At 40.6% G+C, this 24,268-nt stretch overlaps 1 protein-coding gene across 3 annotated transcripts in view; it reads left to right on the top strand.

Moving 5' to 3' along the window:
• The window catches only part of arhgef10la (Rho guanine nucleotide exchange factor (GEF) 10-like a), a 124,828-nt gene that overhangs the window by 22,776 nt on the left and 77,784 nt on the right, over positions 1–24,268 (top strand). For all 3 annotated transcript variants that reach the window (XR_013630250.1, XM_058054589.2, XM_078798403.1), the window contains 12 exons: positions 521–598; positions 689–816; positions 2,899–2,994; positions 5,164–5,272; positions 7,073–7,173; positions 7,312–7,389; positions 11,214–11,393; positions 13,694–13,810; positions 15,941–16,033; positions 16,140–16,310; positions 20,946–21,091; positions 22,506–22,678. Coding sequence is in view for 2 of the 3 variants with exons in the window: in XM_058054589.2 (XP_057910572.2) it covers positions 521–598; positions 689–816; positions 2,899–2,994; positions 5,164–5,272; positions 7,073–7,173; positions 7,312–7,389; positions 11,214–11,393; positions 13,694–13,810; positions 15,941–16,033; positions 16,140–16,310; positions 20,946–21,091; positions 22,506–22,678 (1,470 nt within the window). In the remaining variant the exon portion in view is untranslated. The remainder of the gene's footprint in view (positions 1–520; positions 599–688; positions 817–2,898; positions 2,995–5,163; positions 5,273–7,072; positions 7,174–7,311; positions 7,390–11,213; positions 11,394–13,693; positions 13,811–15,940; positions 16,034–16,139; positions 16,311–20,945; positions 21,092–22,505; positions 22,679–24,268) is intronic.

Below are 24,268 nucleotides of genomic sequence, written 5' to 3'. Positions count from 1 at the left end.
TGAAATCATAAGTGTACAATAAAAAAATGCAAACTCCACACAGAGATGGCCGAGGGTGGAATTGAACCCTGGTCTCTTAGCTGTGAGGTCTGCGCGCTAACCACTTGAACACTGTGCCGCCTAATATGATTCTTTTGAGGTTAATTTTACCATTTTTGGAAATTGAAATCGAGGGGTATAGTTACAAAAAAAGGCCTCCATGCCCACACTAAAAGTATTAAAACCAATATTTTCATAGATGAGGAAGCCTAAGAAGGTAACCAAGAGATGAGAAGCAAATTTCATGGTAACTTATTGTTTTTAGTGTATTTTATAGCTGATTTAATACATGGGTCAGAACCGACCCGGTAACATAAGACATGATACCAGAAAGCTAACACAAGAGGAAGGTCAATGATTGGTCAGCCAAATGTGACAAGCCAGAGTATAGATCATTAGTTGGTGACATTGTGTAGGTTTTAGGAAGTGGATTTTAATCATTTCTGTTGCATCTCTCCACCATCATCACTCGATGTTGAAGACAACTCCCGGGCTGAAGATTCCTCAGAGGTAGTCTACGATGACGTCCCCTGTGAGGAGCCCCTCTCCCCTGATGAAGGTGCGTGGAATACAAAACACACAGTAGTATATACATAGTATGTGTGACGTTCATTTGTTTATATTTGGTGTGTTTATGTATGTCGAGCAGATACGCTCTATGAGGACGTCCAGAGGGACTGTGGACCTCCTGTTGCTGGCAACGGGTGGAGCTCCAGCGAGTTTGAGAGCTATGATGAGCAATCGGATGGAGAGAGCAAAGCGCCAACACGCAGCAAGGTAGGAGCTCTGCACCAAGGAGGCCATGGTGCAGTTGTTTGGGTGGAACTTACTATATGAAGCATTTGTTATGCAGATTTGTTATATAAAATTAGACTATTCATGGAAATTCTTAAAGATCTTAAAGATTTTTACACTGGTATGACAGTTAAGAATAAATGGTACGAAACGTACAAAAACCCAAGTAATATTTCCCCATAGGGAATGTACTTCCTGTACATTATGGCGAGGTTGAATACAATCATGTTTATCACTTTTTTTAATCAAATTGCTTACATTTTGCAGCTTTCTTTGACCCCATTGCGGGTGATGCATCAGTCTCATTCAATTAAAAATACCCGGACCGTGAGTCAGCAAAGTGTAGGGTGCAAATTCACAGGACCGATACAATGCTTTGCCAACTGGCTGTACGAAATTATTCATTCATTTTCTACTGCTTATCCTTGTGCTGGAGCCTATCCCAGCTGTCTTCGGGCGAGAGGCGGGGTACACACCCTGTACCGGTCGCCAGCCAATAACAGGGCACATATAGACAAACAACCATTCACACTCACATTCATACCTATGGACAATTTGGAGTCGCTAATTAACCTAGCATGTTTTTGGAATGTGGGAGGAAGTCGGAGTACCCGGAGAAAACCCACGCATGCACAGGGAGAACATGCAAACTCCACACAGAGATGGCCGTGGGTGGGATTTAACTCTGTTCTCCTAGCTGTGAGGTCTGCACGCTAACCACTAGACCGCCGTGCAGCCTGTACGAAATTATATACTATAATTTTTTTTTTCAAAATCGACCAGAATCCTAGGTATTGGATTGTGTTTTACATCAGTACATCAGTACATCTGTAACCCTTTTTGATGGGAGGTGGGGTACACCCTGTACTGGTGGCCAGCCAATCACAGGGCACATATAGACAAACAACCATTCACACTCACATTCATACCTATGGACAATTTGGAGTCGCCAATTAACCTAGCATGTTTTTGGAATGTGGGAGGAAACCGGAGACCCCGGAGAAAACCCACACATGCACGGGGAGAACATGCACGCTAACCACTCGCCCACCGTGCAGCCTGTACAAAATTATAAACTATGAATTTTTTTTTTCAAAATCGACCAGAATCCTTGGAATTGGATTGTGTCCCACATCAGAGGTTTCACTCTGTCACTGTAACAATTTTTGATGGGAAAATATTAATCTGAGTATTTTAGAGTGATGCATTATGGCTTGTGCAGAGATTGTTTATTGTCAATACTTAGCTGCAAAATCCACTACTACTGCTGCAACTAATGTTATATTATATCTTGTACCTATCAATGCAACATTGGTCCACATGATGGCGCTGTGGACACACTCCTGTCGGGCTGCAGTGTCATTGCCTGCATGCATGCACACTACTTGAGGCCATACAAATATGAAAGTCTTATGCTGAGCTGGATCTTTAACGTATGGCTTAATAGCCATCTTTTTACACGTTTACGCGTGTTCGATGTGCTTTGTTGTTCAAAAGGGAAGCTCAAATCGATGGAAAACAAACAAAGAGGGAAACAAAAGGGTGATGTATGAGGTGCTCAGGTAATTACAGCTTGCAGGGGAGGGGTGTGAAAATTCCCCCCGCAGTTTCCCCAGTGCCGCCGTCTCGAGCCACTAAACAAAAAGAAGAATTTAAGCAGCATCGGTGAAGTGATTACCGAGGAAACCTTAACTATTTTTTTGTGTGCAGCCTTACTTCCCAAACACATTGCTTTTAATTAGTTTCACCCAATTAACTTTTTTTTTTCTTTGCCAGCCGTACCTGTGCTGTCACTACTCAAATCGCAAGTTTGCTTTATTTGTAACCTTTGTTTGACCGCCAGCCGGCCTCATAAATCAAAACACCCAAAAAAAAAAAAACGCTTGATGCTTTCACTTTGTGTGCGCTTGTGATTATTTCCCCGCGTCTAGCTTCCTGTTTGTGCTTGCTTTGATCATTTGTCCTCCACCCCGTTTTCCCTTCCTTTTCCCATCTTTCCTTTCACCTCCTGTGGCTTAATGCTGGCTCCGCCCCCCCCCCCCCCACCTCCTCCATTACCTGTAGCTCTCTCCTGAAGTGCGGCGGCTGAGAGAACGCTGCGCCAAGACCAAACGTGAACTGGCCATGAAGCTGTCTGGGAAGCACAACTATGATGTCAAGGTATCTGACGGGAAGAATAAAATCTATTTTAAAGTGTTTAAAATTCCCAACATCAATCCGGAAAGTGTTTATACTAAAGCTCAGCTGACTCTATAATCGTCATCCTTTCCAACTTCATCTTCATCCTTTTCTTGTGTAATATTAAGACCTTAACAATCCAATTTGCATATTTAAAGGTACACTCTCTTTGACTCCTTACCAATAGGGGGCAGTGTGCTTTGAATGCTAACTTCCTCAGCATGACCTATACCAGGGGTCTCAAACTCAATTTACCTCGGGGCCACTGGAGCTAGGGTCTGGGCTGGTCAAGGCTGGGCCGCATCAAGTTTTCCAAAAAAAAACAAACAAAAAAAAAAACGCATTTATTAAAAACAGAAAAATATACAAACTTTTTCAGTGCTTTGGTTCCGATTTTCTACAATAAAAGCTCTGATAAAACATTCCACTGTTCTCAAATATCTTATATATTATAATATATAATGTGGAGTTTATATATTATAATATCTTATTATAAATAATAATATTTTTTTTGTACAAAATAAGATGAAAAATAAATAATCAAATCAAAAATAAAGAAAATCAATCAATCAGTAATAAATAAATATAATAATAATAATAATAAAACGGCAAATAATAAAAACATAAGAAACCACATATAGTTGGTGGGTAGACAAATAATTTTTTTCAGATTAAAATGAACAAAGCATTATTAGAGCCCTGTAGACATGACAAAACACGACTATAGTCACATTTATACTCTTTTTATTTACAACATATTGCGCAACTGCAGGGTCTTGAGACACATGCTAACTCGCAAACTAGAGAGCTAGCGACCTAAACGGTAGCCTTCAAGTTATTTCCTTTAAACTTAAATAGCCAAAAACGTACCACTTCCACACGGATAGGGAGGATAACTATTAACAGTTATTTAACCTTTAACATGAACATTAATCAAACGTAATAATTTTTTCTGGGTACATGATACCATACAGCATCCATATCAAACTTGCGCGGGCCGCACTAACATTAAACTTTCATATCAAGGCGGGGGCCTCAAACTAGTGTCCTGCGGGCCATGTTTGGCCCGCGGGCCGCGTGTTTGAGACCCCTGACCTATACCCTTTTTTTGAGACAAGATAAAAGCATGAATGTAGTATAATAGGATTTTTACCCCCCATATATAGTCCCCATTTGAAGTATTTGATGAAGCCAGTGCTCCAACGTTCATCCAAACCATAAGGAGGCAGAATACTGTGAAAAAGTGGGTGCTCACTTGAGCGCACACCGCTGTATACTTCAATATTTCACTGTGACCTCTGAAGTGAGAGGTCCGTTAAAATCCAAGTATTTTTTTTTAAATAAACCATGGACAAGTTCAAAGTATACACACGACTAAATACTAGGAGACCTTATATATATATATATATAGTACTCTATATTTTTATGTAGTCATTTTTTACCTAGCATGTTTTTGGAATGTGGGAGGAAACCGGAAGAGAACATGCAAACTCCACGCAGAGATGGCCGAGGGTGGAATTGAACTCGGGTCTCCTAGCTGCGAGGTCTGCGCGCTAACCACTCATCCACCGTGCAGCCCTGTACATTTTTCCAAGCTTGTAAAACATCCTTACCATGATCTCACACTCAGCGACCGATGGATTAGCATAATCTGTGCTAATTTGTTCCATGTTGTACCTTTAAATATGAACGGCTATGAATGTATGGTACTGATAAATGGCTTTTTTTGCATGTTTAATTCCCCAACAGTACAATGAATGACCTACTTTCTATCTAAAAATACGCTGATTATGTGATAGGAGTCTGGGTGTATTCTGGGCCCGTGGAGTCTGGTTGCCACGCTCAGGGGTGGATTTTGAGGAGCGCAGAATCCCCTCACAGTGAGCAATGTGGCTGCGTTACTAACATGGCTCTCCCCACGTCGCCATCAACGCTCCATGACTCGTTCATTGGTCTGATTAGCGGCTGCATGGCCACTCGCTGGGAGTCGCAGATGGCAGGATTCCCACTGGGTTCACTTCTGGTTGCTTCCTTTTCCGGAGGAGGGCCATACGCTATCATGCCTTCACTACATGGCGCCTCCCTAGTGTGCTGACGTCCCCCCTCCCTCCTATTTGTCTGCCCCCCCCCCCCCCACACTTTACCAACCAGGTGCAGCAGCTAATGAAGGCGGCGAGAAGCGGAACCAAGGATGGGCTGGAAAAGACCAGAATAGCCGTCATGCGTAAAGTTTCCTTCCTTCACCGGAAAGACACCATCGGTAATGTAGTGACTTGACATGTTTTTATTGACCTGTGTGCGCCGACGTCAACGTCAACGTCAACATTTCCCTTCCGGGTAGAGCTGAGAGCGACAGTGTTTCTTGATCCGAATCTAATTGGAGGACAAATCCAATTCCATTTTATTTATTTATATAGCAACAAGTTATCTCAAAGCACTTTTCATGTGTAGCATGTTGTGCAAAAACCTCGAACAAAGGCTGCAAAGAAGACAACTAAAAGTGTATGGTTGGTAAACAGCCACAATGTATCCCATTAGGCATGTTGTATTTATCATCCATTCCAATGCAAGTTTTTTTTTTTGTTCTTTTTTTTTTTTTTTTACTCCATGTGAAGATCTCATATACGAATAAAAACACACACATTCCGAATAGAGTGAAGCATCCAAGGTCAAAAACAGTCTGTTCTGTGATGCTAATTTCCCGTAGGAAACATTGTCAAGTGAATTCATTCATTTCTGGCTCAAACAGGCGCTATTGTAATAGTGTACAGTCAATAGTTAAAGTAAAGCTGCAAGTTAATTAATTGATGAATCGATGATTAATCGACTATCCAATTAATTGGCAACTATTTTTGTGTTTGATTAATCTTTTTTTAATGTAAAAACGTCTATAATCCTCTGATTTCAGCCTCTCAAATTTCCGAGTCATCCATCAAAGCAAACCAATTATCTTAAATAATCCATTTATTATTTTTCTACCGCTTGTCCTCACGAGGGTCGCGGTGGTGCTGGAGCCTATCCCAGCTGTCTTCGATCGCCAGCCAATCACAGGGCACATATAGACAAACAACCATTCACACTCACATTCATACCTATGGACAATTTGGAGTCCCCAATTAACCTAGCATGTTTTTGGAATGTGGGAAAAAAACGGAGTACCCGGAGAAAACCCACGCATGCACGGGGAGAACATACAAACTCCACACGGAGATGGCCGAGGGTGGAATTGAACTCGGGTCTCCTAGCTGTGGGGCCTGCACGCTAACTACTCGGCCGCCGTGCAGCCCGAAAGCAGACCATTCATTCATTCATTTTCTACCGCTTGTCCTCACGAGGGTCACGGGGGGTGCTGGAGCCTATCCCAGCTGTCTTCAGGCGAGAGGCGGGGTACACCCTGGACTGGTGGCCAGCCAATCACAGGGCACATATAGACAAACAACCATTCACACTCACATTCATACCTATGGACAATTTGAAGTCGCTAATTAACCTAGCATGTTTTTGGAATGTGGGAGGAAACCGGAGTACCCGGAGTAAACACACGCATGCACGGGGAGAACATGCAAACTCCACACAGAGATGGCCGAGGGTGGCTTAATTAATTATATAATTAATTAATGAAATCTTAAATAGTTAGTTGCTTGAAGACTGAACCTTTCCAAATAAATATGGATATAGTATACGTATATAAGTTAACCACCTTACGGTATAACTAAAGTAAAGTATAATAGAGTAAAACTCTTTGCTCCTAATCCAGACTTAATCCAGGTGTGTGATTCTGTGCCGTACTGAGCAGCCGCTTCCATGGTTGTCATCACACTTTCCCTTGACGCCATTACGCCTGCCATCCCCATTTAAAGCACAAAAATGATACAGCAAAGCACGCTTGCTGACTGATACGGCACAAAAGTTTGGACTTTTTAAGGCGGATTTCTCGAGAAAATGAGGTCGTTTGCTGTGTTCTGGATTTTATTGTGAAATGCGAAAGGCTTTATATACTTCAAACCTTTTATGTATGCCGTGAGATCTGATTCAAATCTTCTTGTGTCTTTGGGAATAGAAGAGGAGGACGACGCCGGGTACCTGGATGTGGCCATGTCAGATGTGAAGCACCCCCCCCCACAGCTGAGCGCCATGCCGGAGGGGCTGACCAGCCACCAGGTTGAGACTTTTATTACAGGAGACATGAGCCGAAGTCTGTGACAGAGAAATGATTTATTGTACAATCTGTGGGCTGTGTCCTACGCCGTGGTGCTATCATGTCCTCTTAGAGCGTCACTGGGTGCGTTGTCTTTGCAGGTTGTCAGGCGCCATATCCTGGGCTCCATCATCCAGAGCGAGCGCAGCTATCTGGACTCCCTTCGGAGGATCCTGCAGGTGAGCAGGGATTTTTTTTGAAAGCTGCGGTGGTGGGCTGCAAAGGGAGGGCGGACTGCGGCGTCTGTGTTGTGCCACTGAAGAGAGTCTTGAACTATCTACATCAGGGGTCTCAAACTCAATTTACTTGGGGGCCACTGGAGCTCGGATCTGGGTGAGACTGGGCCGCATCAGGTTTTCCAAAAAAACCCTGCATTTATTAAAAACAAAAAAATTTAAAAAACTTCGCTTTGGTTCCAATTTTCTTCAAGAAAAGCTCTGATAAAACATTCCACTGTTCTCAAATATCTTACTTTTTATTTTTCTACACAAAATAAGATGAAAAATAAATAAACAAATCAAGAATAAAGAAAATCAATCAATCAGTAATAAATAAATATAATAATAATAATAATAAAACGGCAAATAATAAAAACTTAAGAAACCACATATAGTTGGTGGTTAGAGAAATTATTTTTTTCAGATTAAAATTACCAAAGCATTATTAGAGCCCTGTAGACATGACAAAACACGACTATAGTCACATTTATACTCTTTTTATTTACAACATATTGCGCAACTGCAGGGTCTTGTGACACATGCTAACTCGCAAACTAGAGAGCTAGCGACCTAAACGGTAGCCTTCAAGTTATTTCCTTTAAACTTAAATAGCCAAAAACTTACCACTTCCACACGGATAGGGAGGATAACTATTATTAATATTATTATTTAACCTTTAACATGAACATTAATCAAACGTAATAATTTTTTCTGGGTACATGATACCATACAGCATCCATATCAAACTTGCGCGGGCCGCACTAACATTAAACTTTCATATCAAGACGGGGGCCACATTTGGCCGCATGTTTGAGACCCCTGATCTACATACATGTATAATTACAGTGATTATTATAAAAATCCTTACAATTACATTACCTTATTGTTACATTACCTTATCATAGGGCTTGGAGCTATATCGCTATTTTTAAAATATTGATATTTACTTATATATATATATATATATATATATATATATATATACATATTGTTGATATCGATACAGACTGGATTTGAGCTGTATCTTCATGTATCCTGCATGAAGGAGGGGCGGAACAAAAGCCCGGAGGCTCAGTTGAAGCCAACAGGCTGCAGTGGAAGAAGTCAGCTAGAAATAAGCAGTAACTCAGTAATATGGAGGGTACTTCGAAACCAGAGCATTAAAAACTTATTTTCACCACCCTAAAACTTGGCGCCCACCCCCCAATATGAGGAATGTGTGCGATGTCTGCTGCGCTCCTGTTGCTTTACTCTTGAAAGGAAAGGCAACCTATCACATTGCTAATACAGTATATGGTCCCCTTTGCAACAGTGGAAAAAAACGGCTTTAAACCTGCTAAAAACGATGTTTTGAAGTCACAATTATTTAGCTATCAACACACTGAGAGGAGTCATTAGTGTACTACACCCTCTGCTGGTAGCAGTAGTGATATAATAACAGACACATGCAACAGAGCTCCGATAGATCACTGTAATACACCACAAGGACGCAGAACACATTGCATATTCATACGCTGATAAAAAAAAAATGCCAAAATTGCACTTTAAAAATCTACGAAACAGCGACTCCACAAAAGGTGGACTGAAGGATAACTGTTAATGTAACAATTAAATATGTTGATTCATTGTCCAAATGCTCATATTTAAAATAGATCAATAGTCTGTTATTTTTCTGTCTATGAAAATTTAGCCAGTGACAGATTTCTGACTGAATACTCACACAGGACACAAACAAAACAACTCGAACACTTTTTGTGCATTTCAGTGGAAATACGTCTAATCGCATTGTCCAGCCGTGTGGTAAAAGCGGCGAGTCCGCAGCCCCAATTAGACTTTGACAGCTGTGACGTGAATGGCTCACACACCGGGTTCTATTGTAGCAGATTTTTTAGTAAAGAAAATTATACATTTTGTCCAGGGAACATGCAGTAGTAAGACATGTGGCTGACAGGCATACTACTGTAGGTCTGCTTTCATTTTTACTGCGTGGACACCTTCACAAATCGAGCTTGATCAGGTGGTTTCAGACTTGATCGTAATCGGACATTATCTCCGGAAACGGATATATATATATATATATATATATGTATATATAGGCACATATACAGAGTGAGACCTCTTCACGCCACTCCATACCACACAGAAATAGCAACAAGTATAGCCTGACATCAGTTTGCTGCAGTGACACCAAAATAAGACAAGTTTACCCAGACAACCCAGCCGCAGACATGTCAGCCCACCCTGCAGGACATTTTGAAGAGGAGAGAAAAAAAATGCCCCCGTGACAGCGCAAAGGAGCAAGGCATCACAGTCAAGGTAGCACAAATGATAGCAATGAGCGACCCGCCGTTCGCCTTTGTTGAAAACCTGGGATTTGTTATGCTGATGGAGCACTTCGAACCCCGATATGACATGCCCTCTCGCCACTATTTCACAGAGAAAGCTCGGCCAGCGCTTCATAAGAAGATACTGCGGCACTTTGATTTTCTTATTTGTTTACATGCCTGCCGGCTATTTTACGTTGGGGTACTGTTTGTTTTAATATTACATTTTTATTTAATATGACAGTTTTCCAAAGAATTTATTTTATTTATTACTTCATTGTTCAAGTGGTAAATGTTATAGTAAGGGGAATACAATGGAAAAATAAGGGACATCTTTATTTTTCTAATGTTTAAATAAATAAAATACCAGATAGGGACATCCTTAATAAAAACACAGCTCAATGCAAAATGCAGGTTTTTAATGAAACTTTTTATTTTTTTTAATTATTAAAAATTTTAAATAATTTAAACATTTAAAAAAATAATAATTTTAAAATTAAAAAAATAAAATAAATTTTTTAAAATGTATTAAAAATATTTTAAAATCCATACTTACATGGCCTGTGTGTGGAAAAAGTGATAAAACATAACTCCACCTAAGTTGAATTTATTTAGCCACACCTGTTCTAAATCAAGAAATCACTTAAATAGGACCTGCCTGAAAAAGTGAAGTAGACCAAAAAATCCTCAAAAGCCAGACATCATCCTGAGATCTAAAGAAATTCAGGAACAAATGAGAAAGAAAGTAATATATCAAATATCAGTCTGGAAAAGCTTATAAAGACATTTCTAACGCTTTGGGACTCCAGCAAATCACAGTGAGAGCCATTACTCACAAATGGCCAGCCAACCAAAATGACCCTGGGAGCACAGCGACGACTCATTCAAGAGGTCACAAAAGACCCCACAGTATCCAAAGAACTGCAGGCCTCATTTGTCTCAGATACGTGTTCAAAACGGCGAAAACAGCCTGTATGGTTGAGTTCCAAAACAAAAACCATTGCTGAACAAAAAGAACATTAAGGCTCGTCTCAATTTTTCCACAAAACATTTTGATGATCCTCAAGACCTTGGGAAAATACTTGGGAAGGTCTGTGTCCCATGACATATGGCGCAAAAAAATGAAATTATACCAACAATAAAATATGGTGGTTGTAGTGTGATGGTCTGGGGCTGTTTTGATGCTTCAGGACCTGGAAGACTTGCTGTGATAAACACCTGCGAGCCTCTCTTCCGGGCGTGGCACCAGGGTGAGGTCCATGTCCGGGCGAGGTGCGGTCACTCTTGGAGTTTTTTTTCATAGGGACGTCTGAACCACTTTTTGTCTGGCCCGTTTGCTTTAGAAAACCCCTAAATATTCTAAATTTTATATTCTAATACCCTAAATAATCAGGCACCAGAATTCAATGACTCAGTATTTGCTGTTCAGATATCTGTTCAATTTCTTGTCATACTCTCTAGGAATACCACAGACCGTTGCTGGAGGCCGATCCTCGCATCCTGAGTTCGCGGAAAATCCGGCTCATTTTCTACAGAATCCGGGAGATCACGCAGTGCCACTCCATGTTTCAGATTGCACTGGCGTCACGCGTGGCCGAATGGGACAGTTGTGAGAAAATCGGGGACTTGTTCGTCGCTTCGGTGAGTGTGAATTTAAATTGCTTGCTTTTCTTTGGACATGTCTTATGAAATGCTTATTTAATGGAAGAATAAATAAACAATGAAATAGTGTATGTTGAAAACAGGAAATTAATATACTGTATGGATTACAAATTGATGTGATATGGAGAGGGGGACTGCACGGCGGTCGAGTGGTGGAGACCTGAGTTCAATTCCGCCCTCGGCCGTCTTTGTGTGGAGTTTACGACCCTTGTGACGATAAGTGTTACAAAAAATTTATTTACTTAAATCAAATAAAATGGATAAACATTTTTGGTTAATGCCTATCAATTTTTAAAATATGGATAATTTTTTTAATTTGAAAAATAATCCAAATCCCATCATTTTTGCATGTATGTTTGTTGCAATTGGCGACCCGTCCCACTTTGTTCGATCCTTGAAACCACCATTATCTGTGTCCTAATTTCCTCCTATGCTGCACTACTATACTGAATGTTGACGTTTTTTTTCACCTCATATTTAGTCTCCAATGCTGATACTATGTACTAATGCATAAAAGTTTTGTTGACATTACTGAGTGCTAATGTGCATATTTGTTGAGTTAATTCATGCTAGCACACTGCCTGTTTTCACATACATCAAACAGGAACGCTGTCTTCTCTCTGTATTCATGTTGTGTTTTTAATTTGGTGTTGTTACTTTTACAAAATACATTGTAAGTAAGATAAATTACATCATTATATAGTATCAACACCCCACACTCCGCCCTATTCGCTGAGGATTTGTGGGAACACGAGCTAGTCCTTGGGTCAAAAAAAAAAAGGTTTCGGGGATATGTTTGTGTGCGTGTGTGCAGGTTTGAGTATTAAAATGATTCAGCAGGACTTTTTTCGGCGTGAAGCTCTTTTACAGGCTTACCCATTAGACCCACTCATTATTTGTCCATCAGCAGGGTGGGTTTGACCCGATAATTCTCTGCTGAGCATCACAGTGCCGCTTTATTGCTATCCTTAGACTGAGTGCCAAATGAGGCCTCGGTGGAAAAAGAAAGTGCTGGATAGAATTGACCTTTTTTTAAAAAAAAAAAAAAAAGTGCATCCTGGAAGAAAGTGCCTGGAAAGCTCGATTAGGCGTTCATTTTGGTCAACCCAACACACACACACACTCAAGGCTATCTGGAGTGGATTGAACTCGGGCGGCAACTAATTAGTATTTTAATAACCGATTAATGGGTGGATTTATTATTTTGATTAATCTATAAATAAGATTGCCTCTTAGCAGCGACCCCTTTAAGAATATATATAAACAAACCTTTTCCCTACCTTAAAATCTTAGCAAAGAGGCCAAGGAAGAGGAATTCAACTGAAAAACATCAACACTCTACAGCAAATCACTGGCATAGACTCCTACATTTGCATCACCAGTAAATAAATAAGAAATAACAAATAAATACTATTTAAATTATTTTTTCCTTTTGCATTGGCGCATCTGCTTAGTGGCTGTACAGTAGCGTTTTCGTATCCTTGTTAAAACATATTGTTGCAGTTAGGGTTGGGTGATATTTTTTTATACACCGGTAAACAATGTAAACAAACCGAGTTGATGAATTAAATGCTGTGAAGAGAAGGAACGTTTGCGTGGAGAATTATTTGGTGATAAACGCTGGTGAAACGGTCAATGGAAGCTAGCAGGGGTTAGCACTCATAACCACTCTAAAGTGGTTATGAGTGCGCGACTTGGGATCGATGGGTATATTTTCTCCATGTTGTGTTTTAAGGCTTTAATATAAGGAACGTTTTAGAAGATTCTGAGTGGAAAAAAGGAAAAAAAAGAAGCACATTTATTTTGCAACGGAGCTCGTCTTCGTCATGTCATTTTTTGAAACATTAATACACATAATTACATGCCCGTGGTACATGGTTTTTGTTAACAAAATGAGCAAGAATTTTATGGCATGCATACAAATAATGCATAATTTGAAATTAAATGTCAAAATTGCAGTAAATGAGACCACAAAGTATGTATTTCACATATCACTGTGTAATGAATATATACCACCACACGAGAAAATGACTAAAATATTAATAAAAGTCAGACATCAGACGTCAGACAGCATTGGTTGTATATTGCATATTTTAATATCATTTTTAGTCGCTGTCTGCGACCCACCCAGAATGGATGTGACCCACTTTTGGTTCCCAAACAACCAGTTGAGAACCAGTTTTCCAAAGTAGGAAACTTTAATGTTCATGTCACCGGTCATTTCCCCATCATATAGTATATTTATGCCGCAAATAAGATGCCCTTGGTTGTGTCTGCAGTTCTCCAAGTCCATGGTGCTGGATGTGTACAGCGACTACGTGAACAACTTCACCAACGCCATGGCTCTCATTAAAAAGGCCTGCCTATCCAAACCCGCCTTTCTGGAATTCCTAAAGGTGAGCTTCTGTTTTTAAGGCGCTTTCACAACTAAGGACTGCCCCGCTGGGTGTTATTATGTTGTTTGTCTTCCTTTGTAGTGTTGAGTTGATGGTGACTTCTCCCCTAAGCTTTAAAGGCTTTAATAATGCATACTTCTTAGCTTTCTAAGGAGACAAACTTATACTTCTAAAACTTAGCTTTTATACGCCTTATATTGGCCTGCTGCTGTAAAAAAAAAAAGTGTCCTATTAGTTGTAGGCACCTTTTATAGTTTGGAAATATATGCCCTATATCCTCAAACAGTGGCTGAAGTAGCATTACACTACATTACATTACTTTACATTATTATATTATATTATATTATATTATATTATATTATATTATATTATATTATATTATATTATATTATATTATATTATATTATATTATATTATATTATATTATATTATATTATATTATATTATATTATATTATATTATATTATATTATATTATATTATATTATATTATATTATATTATAACCCCGCCTCTCGCCCGAAGACAGCCAGGATAGGCTCCAGTACCCCCGCGACCCTTGTGAGGAAAAAGCGGTAGAAAATGAATGAATTATATTATATTATATTATATTATATTATATTATATTATATTATATTATATTATATTATATTATATTATATTATATTATATTATATTATATTATATTATATTATATTATATTATATTATATTATACTCGTGAGGAAAAGCGGTAGAAAATGAATTAATATATTATATTGCTATATTATATTATATTATATTACATTATGTTATATTATATTAAATTTGTGAGGAAAAGCGGTAGAAAATGAATGAATATATTATATTGCTTTATTATATTATATTGCTATTTTATTTTATTTTATTTTATTTTATTTTATTTTATTTTATTTTATTTTATTTTATTTTATTTTATTTTATTTTATTTTATATACAATATTCTTACTGATTTTTCAAACTCAGTGCAAAGGCTTTTAAGTGACCCTTGCTCCTCTGTATATGATAAAGAGAATTTGCAAAATAAGGTAAATAAAATATGTTTATTTTCATTCATAAAAGAAGAAGGCATGGACCTGTTCTGTATGAAATAAAACGTCCAACAGCTCCTCTGCTTCTCACAGAAAGGAAACTTGCAAACTGGTCCTGATTCAACACCTTCCACCGAGGGTATGGATCCGTTAGATCGATTAACAGACGCGAAGAGAAGCCTCTGGATATAAAAAAAAACATAAATAAGAAATAAACTCTCTCAGGAAATAAACACACCACTGCGTTTGACATTACTTCCAAACACTATGAGATATAAATGGTTATATTTTTTCCCTTTGCGGAGCTTTACACATTGAAGTATGCAGCATCTCGTCTGTTCCGCTTAGATCTAATCTTGACTCCTGCAGCTGTCCTCTATTTTGTTTTTTTTTTTAATGTAAATAGAGAAGCTCACAAATTGATTTTGAAGGCATGAACCTGTGGCAAGCACAAAATAGTTTTTTAGAGCTGCATTTCCTAAACAGAAGGTCAGTACCCGGGATAAAACTACTTTCGTAGCTAAGAAATAACAACAAGAGACCACCCCTGGTTGTCATTTTCTCTTTGATGACTGACTCAATTTTGTATAATAATAAAAGAATCAGAGTGTTGTATGATCTACCTGACCAATCATTGACTTCCAGGACTTAATGCGACCTGCCAGGACCCCTCATTAGCATCCATGCTTCCTACTCTCATTTTGGAGTGTAGTAGTATGCAATAGTTGTACAAGGTATTCTATTACTTCATCTGTAATTACAGCCGTAGAAAGCACATTTCAGAAAAAAACACAAGCGCACGCTGCGTCACCTTGAAGTTTAAAAGAGGTCGTGCTCTTTCCTTATTTTTTCCCCCCTGTTATATAAAATACCTCTAAAGGGGCCGCTACGTACTTTATGTTCTCAAGGAACTCATTGCACAGCAATAGATGAAAGAAAAACTTTTCAAACGTTCATATCACATCTCCACTTCCTCACCCACTCGCACATCCATGTATGATCTGTAGAGATAATATTTTTCTGCCAGCAACTCCGTCGGCACTTTGTGTTTGAAAGTGTTCCACTTTTGTCTTTCCTACGCCAGAAGAAGCAGGCATCCAGCGTGGACCGTATCACTCTCTACGGCCTGATGGTGAAGCCCATTCAGCGATTTCCACAGTTCATACTGCTCCTGCAGGTACGGGGATGCTGATGTGCTTCTTGAAGCCATCACTCCTACAAACCTAGGATCCACTATGTTGTTCTTAGGTATCATTGATTTATAAATAATTGCTTCCTTTAAGGACATGCTCAAAAACACACCTAAGGGCCACGTGGACCGCCTACCCCTGCAGCTCGCCCTTACCGAGCTGGAGACGTTGGCTGAGAAGCTCAACGAGCAGAAACGAGTCGCCGACCAGATTGCGGAGACTCAGCAGCTCGCTCGCAGCGTCAGCGATCGTCTGCTCAGTAAGGTGATGACACAAAAAAAACATCCTCCGCCAAATACTGTTACCCAATATATATATATATATGTATATATATATATATATATATATATATATATATATGTATACCCAATTCAAATACCTTTGAAGTCACACTTAGGAATCCGAACCGCCACCATATTTTTAAATTCACTCACATTCAAAGCAGTAACACTGAAGCTTCGCCATATGCATTGTGACTTCTCAATTGAATTACAATTAAATAGCATTTGTTGAAATAATCTAAGGCTGCACGGCGGTCGTGTGGTTAGCGCGCACACCTCACAGCTAGGAGACCCGGGTTCAATCCCAAACCCTCGGCCATCTCTGTGTGGAGTTTGCATGTTCTCCCCGTGCATGCGTGGGTTTTTTCCGGGTACTCCGGTTTCCTCCCACATTCCAAAAACATGCTAGGTTAATTGGCGACTCCAAATTGTCTGCGCGCTAACCACTCAACCGCCGTGCAGCCCAAAGACAAAACAAAAAAGCCAAAATCGTACCACTTCCACACGCAATAGGAGGATAACGTCTTTTCACTCTATCATGTTGGACATGCTGGAGCCTATCCCAGCTGTCTTCGGGGTGATTGGCGGGGTACACCCTGGTGACTGGTGGCCAGCCAATCACAGGGCACATATAGACAAACAACCATTCACACTCACATTCATACCTATGGACAATTTGGAGTCGCTAATTAACCTAGCATGTTTTTTTGGAATGTGGGAGGAAACCGGAGTAAACCGAAGAAAACCCACGCATGCACGGGGAGAACATGCAAACTCCACACAGAGATGGCCGAGGGTGGGATTTAACTCGGGTCTCCTAGCTGTGAGGTCTGCGCGCTAACCACTCAACCGCCGTGCAGCCCAAAGACAAAACAAAAAAGCCAAAATCGTACCACTTCCACACGCAATAGGAGGATAACTTCTTTTCACTCTATCATGTTGGACATGCTAGAGCCTATCCCAGCTGTCTTCAGGCGAGAGGCGGGGTACACCCTGGTGACTGGTGGCCAGCCAATCACAGGGCACATATAGACAAACAACCATTCACACTCACATTCATACCTATGGACAATTTGGAGTCGCTAATTAACCTAGCATGTTTTTTTGGAATGTGGGAGGAAACCGGAGAAAACCCACGCATGCACGGGGAGAACATGCAAACTCCACACAGAGATGGCCGAGGGTGGGATTGAACTCAGGTCTGCGCGCTAAACACTTGACCGCCGTGCAGCCCTCATACAATTGAGTTTTTCTTTGAATTTTGAATAACAATCTCCTAGGTTGGTTGCTTCTGCCTCTTATGGTACCAACAAGGCGATGGTTTCCAAACGTTTCCTCTCCATTAGCGTCCTGCAGCTGCAAATCTGAACAACGCTGCATTGTATGAAAAGAATTAGACGCTAAATGAGACATTTAATTGGAAACTCTAGAGAGCTTTCTCCTTTTCTCCTTGCTTATTTATTCTACTTAGACCTACTCTCCTTCTATAGTATGATTGCACCCCCCCCCCCCCCCCCCGCCCCATGCGGAATCTCTCCCTCCCGCCATCCTTCCTCCTTCCTGTCAGTGGATGCTTCTTCAAGACTCTGAGATGAGCTGATTCGGCCAATCCTCCTTTATTCCTCACACACTTAAAATTGCTGCAGTGACACTGCAGAAAGGGAGACTGCCTCTTCTATTGCCCCTATAACTGCCCAATGAAATATTCATTCATCGCCTCAAACTGTCTACGTTGGCCGGATAGTACAGATAACGGCGTCTCATCCACACACACACACACACACACAGACACACACAAGCCGCAAATCCCATTGTACTCCGATACTGAAAACTTGAAGGGTACAGTCTTACAGCAGCCATCTTCTTGAAGGAAGCCATTAAACCACCTATCACTCCGTTTATGGGCTCCGGCCCGAAGCGAGACACCGTCTTGCTGCGGTATAGACAGGACGTTCTATACGGGCGAAGATGCATCACCGCACTGCGTGTGGCGGAACCGACGTTAAAAAGGCAGACACAAACATCAGATTATCCAGAGCTGGAATCCATATTGGAATTGGACTTGGTGCTCCTGGCAGGATAGTGAGATGAGCTTCAGATTGGCGCCTATTGCATAAAAGTGGACGTATTGATTTAGGCACTCATAAAAGAAGCTGGATAAAGAGATAAAAATGCTTCCTCTAAGGCTTTTATTGGGTGCTTAAACTGGTGTGTGTGTGAAGAGGCTCCTTTAACAAAGCCTCGATACATCTGTATTCTTTATGCTCAATTTTGAAATCATTACAATTCGTCCATCTATATGCAGTATTTTCATGACATTGTTTGATAATAAACTGGAATACATATCCTCCACCGGCTAGCATACATTACCAGTAGTGTTTCAGAAAACAAACATCACAATTACGAGGCAAACTGAATGAGATTTGTCTTTCGGCCCTAAAAGAGGGAGTGGCATTAATACAGTCACTTGGCCCCGCCCATGCATACATGGCTGTAGTATGCTGGCATATGCGGATACAATCTCAGAGATGTTATTAACAATAATCAGTCACGGCTGAGCACCATTGAGGTACCTAACCATGACCGACAACACCCGTTACAAAAGTGAAAAAGGAATTGTGGGGCGTTCATGGAGGATGATGAACACATAGGCAGTACCATTATGATTCTGGGTGGTGGGTTATTCTTTGATGCCGTGGTGACTCACAGTGAAACTAAATGCCTGTATGTGGGCCTTTATCCAGATTTTCGCCGTTAGCATTGGGCTGCTCTGCTTCTGCAAAGGCACACACAGAAAAATCAAGGGGGTGAGTCGCTTTGAAATTCATTCATTCATTCATTTTCTACCGTTTATCCTTACAAGGGTCACGGGCATGTTGGAGCCTATCCCAGCTGTCTTCTGGCGAGAGACCCTGGACTGATCGCCAGCCAATCACAGGGCACATATAGACAAACAACCATTCACACTCACTTTCATACCTATGGACAATTTGGAGTCGCCAATTAACCATCTATCACCTATCACCATCTATCAGTCGCTAATTATCCATCTATCACATTCTCAATGAGGTTTTTAAACACTATTAGAGCTCTCTAGAGTTGAAATAGCAACCCTATAGCCACCTTTATGTATAATTCATTCATTTTCTACCGCTTATCATATCAGATCAGATCATAGAGAATCCATCTATCACCTTCTCAATGAGGTTTTGAAACACTATTAGAGCTCTCTAGAGTTGAAATAGCAACCCTATAGCCACCTTTATGTATAATTCATTCATTTTCTACCGCTTATCATATCAGATCAGATCATAGAGAATCCATCTATCACCTTCTCAATGAGGTTTTGAAACACTATTAGAGCTCTCAAGACTTGAAATAGCAACCCTATAGCCACCTTTATATATTATTCATTCATTCATTTTCTACCGATTTTCCTCACGAGGGTCGCGGGGGGTGCTGGAGCCTATCCCAGCTGTCTTCAGGCGAGAGGCGGGGTACACCCTGGACTAGTGGCCAGCCAATCACAGGGCACATATAGACAAACAACCATTCACACTCACATTCATACCTATGGACAATTTGGAGTCGCTAATTAACCTAGCATGTTTTTGGAATGTGGGAGGAAACCGGAGTACCCGGAAAAAAACCCACGCATGCACAGGGGAGAACATGCAAACTCCACACAGAGGGTGGGATTGAACGCTGGTCTCCTAGACAATGATAACTAAAAACATTCAACTCTTAGGTCTGCTCGCTAACCACTTGACCGCTGTGCTGCCGGTTAACAATCTTTCATTGATTTATTCATTCATTTTCTACCGCTTATCCTCACGAGGGTCGTGGGGGTGCTGGAGCCTATCCTAGCTGTTTCAGGCGAGAGGCAGGGTACACCCTAGACTGGTGGCCAGCCAATCACAGGGCACATATAGACAAACAACCATTCACACTCACATTCATACCTATGGACAATTTGGAGAAAACCCAAGCATGCACGGGGAGAACATGCAAACTCCACACAGAGATGGCCGAGGGTGGAATTGAACTCCGGTTTCCTATCTGCGTGCTAACCACTCTTTCACTTTTAATTTTTTATGTATATTTTTTCATTCATGAAAAGTTGAGGACAATGTATTCCAATATATTTAAAGGCAAAGCTTAGTGTTGTTAATTATTAGTATCAACATTTTAGCTTTTTACACATGGTGACCCATTTTTGCAGGTTAATTACAATTTAATTTTTCTTTTAATTTCTACAACCTGCTGCGAGACAATAATAAACAAGTCGTGGGCCCCTCAGCTGCATTTAGAACACCTTTGTTATAGTTTCTTTGAAAACAGCTTGTTTGTGTAACACTGCTAATTATAATTCTATGTATCTGTCCTAGTACTTCCAACTTTTGCATAGTACTGTATGTATTTGCAGCTACAAGAAGTTTCTCTTGACTGTCCCCCAGTCTGTTTGCAAATGACCTTCAGCTGCAAATCCCTCATGAGCCACATGGTCATGTGGGCCTGACCTTTGTGTCCTCCAGGCAGACAACTAGTATGGAGGACAAGACCTTTTGTTGTGCAATCCCTCCACCTCTGATCCAACTGATGTAAGTGTCCCTTGCAGCAACTGAACCTGGAACAGGGGTCCTTGGTCCAGTGCGAGACTCTTATCGAGACCGTGTACGGCGAGCGGGGACAAGTGCTCAAATCCAAGGAACGCAAGGTCTTCCTCTTTGATGACGTCTTAATCTGTGCCAACATAAATGTCAAGTAAGTTCTGCTCACGCGTTGGCCCCCCGCACGGAGGTGCAAAGGAGACTAGCGACAAATTAGGTTACGTGATTCTCTAATGTGACGCTCCGAGGATATTCTGGAGTAGCGCAGCGAATGTCTGCGAGGGTTTTGAGCGTTATCTGAGCGTGCAGGAGTTTTATCAGCTATAAACAAATGCTAGAATGCCTAATGACAGCTACAGAAGGCCTACATTAGTTGCTTAGTGACACAGAACATCTTGTCGGTTCTCTTTCTAGTGAATCATCTTTGACAGAACCATCAGTCTCATCTGGTAAAGCAGCGAGAGGGATTTTATTTTGATTTTTTTTTTTTTTTTTGCAAGCTCCTGTGAAAGATGCAGCTTAAAGCACTCTTGTCAAAGTAATGATCGCTCCATGTATCATTTCACTCCAGTCCCAAAGTTGACTTTGCCTGCCCTCCAGTAGCTCGACAAACTGATCACGATGTTGATTGTCTGTGTGATTGCACGAATACATGAATGGCAATGAGCACCTCTTCGCAGCATGCGGCGCTGTTCTGGATATTCTACATCTAAATCCTATTTACAGAAACACATACTATGTTAAGTTTGTAGAAGTCTAAATGTCTTTGATATTTACCAAATATACACATTTGCCTTCTTAACTGATGACTGAATTGTTTTGAATATTTGCAAAATATTGTATAAGTGAGCATAATCGAGGATGTTTACAAAAATGTGGTCCATGAAGACTAAATTGAAGGAAAATAAATTTCTGAGGATCACAAAAGATGAAAATATTAGCTGGAAACCTCATATTACAAATATACAACATAAGGTGGCCAGAAATATTTCAATATTGAACAAAGCAAAATTTGTTCTCAATCAGAAATCACTGAAATCACTGGTTCTACCATATCTTACTTATTGTGTGGAAATATGAGGTAATAACTATAAAAGCAATCTTCACTCGCTAAATGTACTGCAAAAAAGGTCAGTAAGGATAATTCATAATGCCGCCTAAAGACAACATACTAACGCCTTATTTCTAAAATCACAAATACTTCAACTTGCTGTTTTAGTTCATCTTCAAACAGCTAAAATAAGGTGACAAAAATAAGGTAACAAAATAAGGTGACAAAAACAAAAACAAACTATATTATGAAAGCAGGAAGTGAACAAATGTAACAGTTACTGATTGTAAAAGTACCAGATGGAGGGGTAGGATTTAATAAGCTTTGCTTCTTCCTACTCCTTTTGGACATGTGGAACTGTGAACTGATTATGTGATGCATTCAATTGTAATCTGATACATGTTCAAATGAAATGAAACCATTACCATTACCATAAATTCCTAAATAAGTGAATGGTTGGATCCTAATCCCCCTTCATCAGGTTTATTATGACTTATTATTATTTCATCTCCCACAGGGGGTCACCAGATATCAGCAGCCTGGTCCCAGTCGGGCCCAAGTACACCATGAAGTGGAGCGCCCCCTTGCAGCAGGTGCAGGTAGTGGAAGTGGGTCAGGAGGCCTGCCAGAGCAAAGACGGCGCATTCCAGCAGAGCGGCGCCAAGCGGCAAAGCGTCACCCACGCCTCAGGTGAGGGGAAGCTAAGATAAAGCGAGCTTATGCTTTTCATCCACGTCCCACATGTGTCTTCTTTGAGTTAATCTCATCACTCGGACTGACTTTTAGTGTGACTCAGCAAGGCTAATCTGTTTCCGTCCTCAAGTGTCCCGTGGAGAGCAACCGCTGTGCTTGTCACTCTGATTGAGGACGTGTTTGTGAGGAGGATAGCGATGACGGCCACTTGTTCCCTCGCCAGGCCGGGGCGCTTTATCTCGACGAGAGATGCGGGGGTAGACAGCCCCCTGCTGTAACATCACCGTCGTCTCATTTCACTCCCTGATAGACCACAAATGCGTCCAGAATGCAGTCATCAATCTGCAGAGATTGCTCCACCATTTTCCAGGCCCAATTAAGGAGCCAGTTGCGCTACTTAGAGTTTGATATGCTCGTCCCACACTGCCCCGTTGTAGAATTGGAGTGTCGGCGCAGTTTGAGGTTGCAGATACATCTGGACTCCTGCAGGGGCAATAAAATGCTGAGTCAGGATGTCATGTTTTTTGTAATTCTGACATTCATTCATTCATCTATCAATCCATCTATCACCTTCTCAATGAGGTTTTGAAACACTATTAGAGCTCTCTGGACTTGAAATAACAACCCTATAGCCACCTTTATATATCCATTCATTCATTTTCTACCACTTATCATATCAGATCAGATCATAGAAAATCCATCTATCACCTTCTCAATGAGGTTTTTAAACACTATTAGAGCTCTCTAGACTTGAAATAGCAACCCTACAGCCACCTTTATATATTATTCATTCATTCATTTTCTACCGCTTATCATATCAGATCATAGAAAATCCAACTATCACCGTCTCAATGAGGTTTTAAACACTATTAGAGCTGTCTAGACTTGAAATAGCAACCCTATAGCCACCTTTATATATTATTCATTCATTCATTTTCTACCGCTTATCATATCAGATCATAGAAAATCCATCTATCACCTTCTCAATGAGGTTTTGAAACACTATTAGAGCTCTCTAGACTTGAAATAGCAACCCTATAGCCACCTTTATATACTATTCATTCATTCATTTTCTACCGCTTATCATATCAGATCAGATCATAGAGAATTCATCTATCACCTTCTCAATGAGGTTTTGAAACACTATTAGAGCTCTCTAGACTTGAAATAGCAACCCTATACCCACCTTTATATATTATTCATTCATTCATTTTCTACCGCTTTTCCTCACGAGGGTCGTGGGGGGTGCTGGAGCCTATCCCAACAGTCTTCAAGCGAGAGGCGGTGTACACCCTGGACTGGTCGCCAGCCAATCACAGGGCACATATAGACAAACAACCATTCACACTCACACTAACTCGCGCTAACCACTAGACTTATGAACTCCAATACCGACAAAATTAGAAAGTGGGGTTCGGCAGCGGTCCGGCAGTCCTGGGGAACTCTTAGGAGTGTGACCAATCACAGCGGAGTGGGGTGAATAAATTATCCAAGTAAATACAGCTGGAATAGTTGCAGATTCTGTAAGATCTAGAAAACATTCTGTGCGGGTTATTGTGTGTAGCTGCTCTATCGGAGTCACAACTC

This window comes from Doryrhamphus excisus, linkage group LG18, assembly GCF_037039965.1.
Source record: "Doryrhamphus excisus strain RoL-2023G ecotype Guam linkage group LG18, RoL_Dexc_Guam_v1.1, whole genome shotgun sequence".
Lineage (NCBI taxonomy): Eukaryota > Metazoa > Chordata > Actinopteri > Syngnathiformes > Syngnathidae > Doryrhamphus > Doryrhamphus excisus.
The sequence above is the reverse complement of the archived record's forward strand: the minus strand, read 5'-3'. Positions and strand labels throughout refer to the sequence as shown.